The sequence below is a fragment of the Phoenix dactylifera genome, unplaced genomic scaffold, assembly GCF_009389715.1.
Source record: "Phoenix dactylifera cultivar Barhee BC4 unplaced genomic scaffold, palm_55x_up_171113_PBpolish2nd_filt_p 000495F, whole genome shotgun sequence".
Lineage (NCBI taxonomy): Eukaryota > Viridiplantae > Streptophyta > Magnoliopsida > Arecales > Arecaceae > Phoenix > Phoenix dactylifera.
Genome location: NW_024067915.1, coordinates 147,701 through 157,565, shown reverse-complemented (window position 1 = coordinate 157,565; position 9,865 = coordinate 147,701). Strand labels below are relative to the sequence as shown.

General features: G+C 37.5%; 1 protein-coding gene across 1 annotated transcript; it reads right to left on the bottom strand.

The window, feature by feature from the left end:
* Positions 1-491: 491 nt before the first annotated feature.
* LOC120106239 (probable serine/threonine-protein kinase PBL3) lies at positions 492-9,460 on the bottom strand. The gene is made up of 6 exons (XM_039119182.1): positions 9,331-9,460; positions 3,041-3,384; positions 2,791-2,926; positions 2,323-2,459; positions 2,110-2,233; positions 492-1,190 (listed from the first exon to the last, which is right to left on the bottom strand). Exons 1-6 carry the CDS (start codon positions 9,389-9,391, stop codon positions 847-849), a joined length of 1,146 nt encoding a protein of 381 aa, XP_038975110.1. The 5' UTR covers positions 9,392-9,460; the 3' UTR covers positions 492-846.
* Between the last annotated feature and the right edge of the window lie 405 nt (positions 9,461-9,865).

Here is a 9,865-nt window from a genome sequence, read left to right as displayed (position 1 = left end):
GCATGAATTGACTCAAGAAATAGCGTAATGCACCAAGATCTTTTATGGGGAATTCCTCTGACAAAGCAGAAACAATAGTTCAGATGTAGGTCCAGTGAGGCTGGCAAAACTTCCTCACATAACGGATCATAAACTTTCTTGGAGTTCACCCACATAAGTTCTGAGTTTTTCCCAGCTCAAAGGATCATCCCATCACTGCCGTTCTTCAGAGACAGACCAAATCCCCTTTGAAAGAAACAGAGTTTGCATTCTTTATCCCAACTGGTAAGATTGTTAACAGATAATAGACTCTTAATGTTCAGTACTGTTGATTTGTTAATTTTTGCATTAAATTTTCAGCAGAAAACTTGATTCAGCTGCTGAAGAAATATTGAGCCTAGCTGCTGCTTTTCTTCATAATTTTCTGTCATTCAAACTTAAATAAATAAAATAAAATAAAATAAATAAAGAAACCAACAAATATATATAAAACCTCATACTTGCTACAGGAGTAGATTCAACACATGTAAAAATGATCATATAATTTTAAATATACAACAAGAACATGTACCATGAAAAAAAAAATCAATATAATTTTAAATATTCAACACATTTGCTACAGATATGTGCAATTTTTGTTTTTTTTCTCTTTCCACATTCTGAGGTTTCTCAGTTTCAAAATGCGCTGTTACTAAACTCTGCCTGGAAATCATGCTTATACATCCATATACTCCGGACAGTTGTTTCTTCAATGGATCCTGCAGGACTACCTGAATATTGCGGCATGCATATTGTTCTTGTATTTGTCATGAAACACAGCCCATTTAAATTGAAGAGATTTAATTGCCTCAAGGCCCTAGTTTGACTTTATTTCCTTGAGTAGATTCGAGGTACCGTTGTCTCTTTTGATGCTCTGAGCTGTTCTAGTGTGGCAAGAACTTCTGTCATGATAGGCCGGTTTTTGGGATCTGTGTGTAGACACTGCAAGGCAAGAGCAGCAATTGCCTGGGCTTCCTTCTTTGCATACTGACCCTCCAGCCTTGTGTCCATGATCCTCGATATTTTCCTTCTTTCATTCAAAAATGGTTTTGCCCAATCTACAAGAGTCTCCTCTGCAGAACATCTGTCTTCATTTAGTGCTCGCATCCCTGATAAAAGTTCTAACAACACAACCCCAAAGCTGTATACGTCGTTCTTTACACTCAAGTGACCTGGCACAACAAAGTTTAATTTGTAAAATGATCCTATTCATTGTAATTTAAACTTAAGGACATATAAAAGGACATATGAAGGGATTGAATCATAAATCTGGTTCATGAATTCTGCAATCTATTATTGATTAAAAAATTAAGAAGTTTGCGCTAGTCATTTAAAATGTTCAGGAAGAAAAGAAAAAAACATATATGAAAGATTAAAATACTCAATCAGATTCTATTGGAATTGAAACATCAACTTTCATTTCATAGTTTGTTTAGAATAATACATTGATACTAATAGGATCAAGGTTCACCATCTGGGTACCGAACCCTGTACCGGTGCCACACTAGCACAGTATTAGTACGGTATGGTACGATACGGGTTTTTTTTGGCATACCGAGTGTCGGTATGCCACCTGTACCAAGTATCGATACCGAACCGGTATAGTAAGGTACGCCCTGTATCGCCTAGTTCAAGCCAGTATGGCATACCATGAATAGGACAATTAGTACTAAATCTAGTAGACATATATACAAGCCTGTTATTACAGAAAAGGGAAAAAAAATCTCAACCGTTGACTGCTAGATATCAAATAAACATTCTATTAGGTATAAGATTTAATGCCAAATTAGGATTTATTATAAATGTGCACTATTCTGTGTTTGGTTGAACGAAATTGAGTCCTAGGATTTGAATTGCAAATAATAATATTTTAATATCAATTGATGGGACAACCTGAAATTGAAAAGAAATATGCAGATCCCAAGGCAACAGAAGAACTTGTGATATTACATGATGGGTCAGCTTAACATGCTTATGTGGGGAAAGACAAATGAGACTCAAATTATGTTTTATAGTATGGTACAGTTGTAAAAGGCATTTTAAGGTCTCTAGTAAAGTCCACTAACAAATCAAATAGGGATCTGATATAACCTGTAGCAATGTATTCTGGAGCAGCATAACCACGAGTTCCAACCACCCGAGTTGAAACATGAGTTTTATCTCCAGTAGGACCATTTCTTGCTAAGCCAAAATCCGATAGTTTTGCATGGAAGTCCTGTAATTGATATCCAAATTAGGTTTCATTTGTACATAAAAAAATTGATGGAAGATAGTGGTCTGCTGGCTGGCCTTAAAGAATCATACTGAGTCGAGAAGAACGTTGGAAGCTTTTAAATCACGGTATATTACTGGGGTTTCTAAGCTGTGTAAGAATGATAGTCCTCGAGCAACCCCAATGGCAATGTTGACTCGCATCGCCCAGGAAATAGTCTGTACTCCTCCTGTGATCGACAAAATCAACAATCTCAATCAAAGATGAATAGAAATATAGGAAGATACACATACAGAATCTGTGATTGCCACCATAATAACTACATAAAATATGAAAATACGATGCTTATGTTTCTCTATGTTTATTATTGACAGAAGAAAATTAAGACCAGGATGTCTGAAACAGAGATCCAATTTAGGAATATAATGGAAGCGATCTCATGAAGTGAAATATGATTTATTTTTGATGTAGATATGCCTGCAACCCCTAAATTTCCACAGGATACTCAACATATTAATTTGAAGGAAAAGAGAGAAAAAAAGATCGAAGTATTAACATACTTTTGAACAAATGGTTCTCCAAGCTGCCCCTCTGCATGTACTCATAGACAAGAAGTTTGTTATCAGATTCTGAACAGTATCCTATGAGCTTCACTAGATTTTCATGTCGAAGCTGACCCAAATAGGTCACTTCTGCCTGCAGAAGTGATGAATCATTAGTCAGGGTGAAGTTCAGAAACGAAGTTCGCCAGTCAAATGAGAAGTAATATCAAGAAAACCAAGTGAGAAATTAGGTATTTGGGCTACATACAAGCCATTCCTTGTGTCCCTGAAAGCTTTCCCGTTTGAGTTTCTTGATGGCAACAACAATACCAACTCCTGGTCTTGTGGGTAAAAAGGTATTCTCATCAATCCATCCTTTGAAGACACACCCAAACCCTCCTTCACCGAGATAAGAATTGGAGCTGAAATTTTTAGTAGCAGTCTTGAGATCATTCAGGGTAAAGGACTTCAGATTGACTGCAAGTGAGGACTTCAAACTAACAGCAGGTGATGCCTCGGTTTTGCATGATGGAAGAGAATTATCCACCCCAGTAGAAGTTGTTTTACTTGAATCTATTGAACTAGAGGCACCAGTGCTAGGCAGTGAATTCTCTGGAGAAAATATGCAAATTTAGAATTCGTTTATTATTTTCTAAATCATATTTGAAAAAGAAATTAAGCTATGAACGAGGATAGTACCATGAAAATACAAAAAGATTAAGTTTATCTGCAGCGTCTAGAAACTTACACCAAAGAACTCGAAACAGAGGCATGCTTAAAAATGAGCAAAAATTCATAATATGTTTTGCATAATACATAAATGACAAGAACAAATAAACAGCAAAAAGTGTGACTTGAGCAAAAATGAGTCAAATAGCATCGAACTTTGAATAGGATGACATTTCGAAGCCTATAATTGCATTGTAAATGAAATCTAGTTTCATGTATTTTCAAGGAGATAGATTGTTTTTTTTTCCAAAAATGGATTAATAAAAGAAAGAAGATAGAGCGGTAGGGGAAATCAAACTGTTCTCAAGGTCTATGAATGTCTTTTATGCGGTAAAAGATTGAAGAGATAGCTTTTAGAAATGATTGCTCAGATGATTCTCAAAGCTTTGTATGGCTGTGCATTGCTTGATCTTAGATCCAGAAAGAATATTGCAATAGCGAGCATGAAAGTTGAAACAGCGCCAGATTTAATTTCTAATTTAAGTAGTTCTGAAATTTATATTGCAGTGAATTTATTACAGTAATCACAATTCTTTACCTATAAAAAGTAACTTCTAATCTTGCATAATCATAAACCAGAAAAATTCAAACTGTTAAGATCCAAATTTCAAAGAATGGTGGGTTGTCAGATGGCATGGTTTGGTAGTCTAGGTATAAAATGTAATATCTATAATAGGTAAGCATTAATGAACCCTACAATGAACACTTCAATTCAGAAAATCTAGTTTCTATTGCTTTCTAAAGATGGTGGTGACAACACCATAACCAACAAGCTCCATTCTAACTATTCGGTTTCATATTTTAAATTCTTATTGCTCATTCCTTATTTAAGCTACATCTCCTACCATTGCATCTTCTGATAACGTCCATGCTTATGATCCTAGGCCATCCCCTCCTCTTTCTTACTCTAATATATACATCGAAGCCTCTCATATGATCCTATTCAATGCCAACATTCAAATGTCAAGGTTGAAACTTTTATTATTGGACACCTCTCATCCGGAAGAAATAACATTCCCTTGGTGTCAGTGGAAATCAGTACTTTATTCTGATTTTCAAATGAAAGTTAAACTTATGTACTATTTGCAAAATATGATAGCTAAAGGCTGATTGACCGATGCAGGACAGATAACCCTGCTGCTTGTATATGCTATCAATATGCAATATATGCATATTACCGCTTCTAACAGGACAAGAAACTGCTATGAGCAAGGTTAACTGTAAAATGTTAGTACAATATCAGTGAGCCTGGTATGGGACTTAGTTCAGCATACCAATACTTGATACGCCCCCTATAATGCATATTGGTTCGGTATTGGTACAGTACAGTACATCCAACATGCACAGGTATCGACTTGTACGATGTACCATGGTTATATGTATGGATATTACCATTGTATTATGAAAATCAAACTGCTAGAATAAAGTAGGGTACTGAAACTGATTACAAGAACCCAAATATAAATCAGAACATAGACAAATTCCTTCAATCTAGTATGCCTCAGTTATTATCTTTTATTTTTTCATTTTCTTTATGATCAACACCCAAAAGTTTGCAAGAGATGATGCAAACATTGTTTTGAAGGATATCTACTTGCTGGTTGGATGTGAAATCCTGAAGTAGGAGAAGCTCATCATAATCAACACTTCTGTTATCAATGGGAAAGCTTTACAGAAATATATGTGATTGTCAATGAATGATATGGAAATCAGGTTGTTAATGGTTACATGTTATAACTGTTGCTTCCTAGCATAAATTGTTTAGGTTAAAATAAAGTAGCTCACCGTTTGTATGTTTTTCATGGTCCATGTTTGGGTTATTATTGTTATAGTTTGACTAGCAAAACCTTACGGATAAATACCATAAATCTTAAACCTGATCAAACGTAACCCGAATAGAAGAATATAAAAATTGCACTTAATCTTTTGATCCAATGCAAATATGCACGAGGCTTAGGTTATACCAAAATTTTATCCCTCTTGACTTGCTTGTAGCATAGGTATGATTTTATATTATGAGAAAAAGTCCCAAGCTTTTTTCCCTTTCAAGCTTTACAAAAACATTTTATCTTAAATCTGATCTAGAAAGCCGTATGCATTGAAAAAAGCTTGTAAAGTTTGAGAAGGAATTTTTATTGATAAAAAAGAAGAATCTACTTCAACCGACATGCCCTTTGGCATGGCCATACATAACATAGAAATCACACTTGGAAAGGGCAAACAATTAGCTAGAGCAGCAGGTGCTGTAGTGAAACTGATTACAAAAGAGAGTATATCGGCAAACAGAAGAAGATCAAGATTGCATTTAACTTTTTGATCCAATTCAAATATGCACAAGGCTTAGATTATGCCAAAATCTATTCCCTCTTGACATGCTTGCAGCCTAGGTATGATTTTGAATTATGAGAAATACTCCCAAGCTTTTTCCTTCTTCAAGCTTTACAAAAATATTTTCACTTGAATTTTTTAACTATTAAACAAATAATTCTGGTTCAGCCCATACCGAACTGGTCCGGTCTCTAACCAGGTTGGTTCGGGCATAAAAAACAGTTCCGGCCCCGTAGGGGGCGGAACGGGCTGGTACAAGAGCGAAGGCCAGGATTCGGTGCACCAAATCCGACTAAATTTGCCATATCATGGCACGCGCGGCGACTGGTTTGGACTGGTTCAGTCCGGTTCGAATCGTTACCGAACTGGTCCGGTGGCCGACCGGTACGCCTACCGGTACCGGTTCGGCGATCCTTGTTTTAAATAGAATTAATAATTCAAATTATGAAGAATATAATAAAAGCAGTTTCCTTCATCGGGTCAATTACTACTCCTTTACCTTCCACTTTCAGAATGGCTTGCAGATTTGTGTAAATTCACCAATTTACATGTCTTGTTTTCTCTTCTAAAAATCAAATAGAAACAATGAAGGAAAGCAAATCATACACCGTGATACAACTGGTTTTGTTTTTGGTTGTTTCAAGGAAGACTATTCATTTCAAATGAATGAAATGCATCTTACAAGCTTCCAAGTTATATTATCCTATCAATTGTCTAAGCTTTGCAAGAATTTGTCAATCATATAAAACTCTAGAAACAAACACCACTGTATTTCACCCACATATCTTAGCTCCATTGATTTTTTTCCCTCCATTCTTATATTTGATCACATTGGAATATCTCATGACCGTCAATGTTGAGTGGGAGCCTCATTTCATTTGTAATTCCACAACAAAAAAATTCCATCTACTCATATTTACTGATTTTCAGATTTTTAATTTCTTAGCCTTTCTTTGACTGTTCCAATTTATTGTTCAAGGTTATCAATCTTATCAATTGACATTATATCTTCTACAAATGACATTTAACAAAAATACTTTCCTTAAAATACTAGTACTATATAAGTTTCAAAGAGGTCCTATAAGATTTGTTTAGTCAAAGCCTCTTCAAATGCTTTTAATTGTTATGAGCCACAACCATCATGGTTCACCTTCCTAACGTTAGATTACACTTGTTATCTATTATTGTTATCATTTTCTTAAACGTTACTTTGTCCTAGTTTTCTATGACTATATAGACTAGGGCTCATGAGTAAAATTTCATGAAAACCAATGCATTTTGTGTTTTGCTTATGTTCTTATGAATGGCAAGGCAACACGATATTTTCCAAGTATGCTTTCATGGTTTGGGATACAGTAAATTATCAGAATATGGATACTTGTAAAATTATTTATTGGGAAACAATGAAATGATGTCAGCACAGCTAGATTAAGAGCTCCAGATTTTGAGATATCCTTCTACATGTGAAGAAATATAACAGGAAAGACAGTGGCAGGTTAGTTACAAGCAACTACAATCTAGATTCTCTCCATTGGTTGTCTTAGTGCATGGGACGAATTCTTTTAAGAAGACACTCTAAAGCAGTGGTTTCTTACTTCATTATGCTGATTACAGAAGCTAGAGTTTTTCATCAAAAGGCAATACAAAAGCAGCAGAAGAGGTCTAAAATAATTTAGATGCAAGAAGCTCACAAACAGGTTCAATAATCATTGATCAGAACTTGGTGATCGAGGACTACTAGACTGTCAGCTTGGAGAGAAGTGGTATGTAGAAAAAAGTCTTGTTTCATTATGAGATTTTAAATGGGATGGACAACTAATTAAAATGGTTCTCATGGACTATTTGGTGTTCTATAAATGGAGCCATATGCAGCTTAAGTTGTAAGCGAGCCCACTTGTTTGGACTTGAGGCAATCTTGCATTAGGTCGACATGCGGCCAAAATGGCCGCAGGACCACTTGAATAAGTATCTTAATTGAAAAAAAAAGAATTTCCTCTTTATTTCATCTCAATCAAAGCCTTGTTACCTAACCCCATGTCATCATCTCCCTCCTCTCCGGTGCCCTATTTTGACCTCACCTCCCTCCAAATCTCCCTAGTTGTGCCTCGCTGGACCTCTCACCAGCCTCCCTCATCAACATCTCACCGACTCGAGCTACAACGGCACGATCGAGGTACTTACAGATCCACTCGATGACCTTCCTCCTCTTGATGTTGCTTTAGAGGAACTGCTCGATGTAATGCCACTTGGCCTTCTCGATGATGGCAGTGAGGCAGAGAGCGGACAGCAGTGAATGTTGGTTTCTTGGAGTAAGAGCGTTCATGTATGGGGGTGGTCCAAGTGTGGGCAGTAGGATCGTTCCTCCACCTTGATCAAGCTATGGAGGGACATTGTGGGCGATGATGTCCATAGAGTGGGCGCATGCATAGACTAGGAGGACTCGATGCAATAGCAGACGGCGACATTCTGGCCGCCGGTGAAGGCGACATAGAGGAGGAAAGGGAGGGGCAGGGAGCGGACAGTGATGGAGAGGGGTGTTTGGAGGTGGCCGACGGAAGGCTTCAGCTGGCGCGAGAGTGTGTGGATGGCAACAATGTGGATGAGCATGATCGACGTGTCCGGGTCGGTGAAGTTGCGCTAGGTTGCCGAGGCGACCTGATCCCCCCTTGTGTCTATCCTCAGAACTTAGACCAGACCCCATCTCTCACTGGTGCTAGAGAAAACCTCCTACACCACTCTTCTCACACCTCCGCTAGGAACCCTCTGCCTCTACCTCCTCCCTTCCACGTCCACACCCCATCTTCTCTCCATCTTTTCCATTTTGCCCCTTTCTCCTCTAAATTCTCCTCCAAAACACAAAAGATGAGCTTCCTTATAAGTTCTGCAACTCAGCTTGCAATATAACTTGAATTGCAGTGCGACTTTAATTATAAGACTCTTACATAGTCAAATCAAATTCTCTAAAAGATCATCATGGGAAGATTTTGATCTTGATTTTGAGGATTATATATAGGCTCTTGCAAGCCTACTTTGGTTTACAAAAAAAGGAAAAATAAAAAGAGAACAGCACACACAAGACAAACGAAAAGGTAGCCCATTTCCTCTAAATCTAGATGCTCTCCCACTGTCAAATCGAGCAATATCCTCATGGCATAAAAGATTAAGAGCAGCTCCTATTTCTCGAGAACCAAATGACCAAAAATAAAAAGATTTCACCCTTTTTCTTTTAAAGAAAATCGGTATAAAACAGCAATAATTAAACAGAGAATTACAATAAAAGCAACACAGAATGGAGGAGGAGCAAAACTAACTAATAAAAGGACTTGCAGTCGCTCAAGCCTCAGTGTGATATCTTAGACTTAAAATCATATACACACCTGCCTACCTCAAATTATCCATCTTCTCTACCCGTACATACAAAAAAACACAGAAACGAAAGCAGAAACCAATTCAAGCAAACGCAAAAAATAAACATAAACACACAAAAAGAAAAGACCTCACTTGATCCAACCGAAAAAGGAGCATTTGCACATTTGGCAGGCCTCCCACAGAAATTCCCCATGGGAGCGGAGAGACCACACAAAACCCCTTCAAACCCATCAATCCAAAGAAGCAAGTATAAGAAAGGTGGGAAAAGATACCAAACAGAGAAGCCTTTCTTTGACTGCAGCGAGAAAGAATAGAGTCTGGTCAAGCCTGATCCATCACTACTCTCAAAATTTGATGGGTGCGGGTGATATCAAATCCTGGCCCGCAGAAGGAAATTTCCGAGCTCCTGACCCGTTCAAACAGACCGCGTATTTAGCTGATGCACCCCAATTTTTTAGCTCATCTAAGATTTAAGTCAAGGGTGATGGATTTTTCTTCGTGTGAAAAAGACCGTTTGGATTTTGGTGGGAGGGGCCGCTGAGGTAGAAGAAGTGAAGTTTTTTATTTGAGAAGGAAAAGAAGCTGGTGTTGCGATTTGGATGGCGGCAGCGGCTTTTGTTTTGCCCCGCAATGTTGACCAAAGGGAAAGCTGCGGTGGACTGGAGAA

Excerpts from the sequence above, each read along its gene's own strand:
- LOC120106239 (XM_039119182.1), bottom strand. The coding sequence starts at position 9,391 with ATGGGGAATTTCTGTGGGAGGCCTGCCAAATGTGCAAATGCTCCTTTT. Across the intron at positions 2,927-3,040 it reads AGGGACACAAGGAATGGCTT|GCAGAAGTGACCTATTTGGG; the intron begins GTATGTAGCCCA and ends TCACTTCTGCAG. Across the intron at positions 1,191-2,109 it reads TCCAGAATACATTGCTACAG|GTCACTTGAGTGTAAAGAAC; the intron begins GTTATATCAGAT and ends TTGTTGTGCCAG.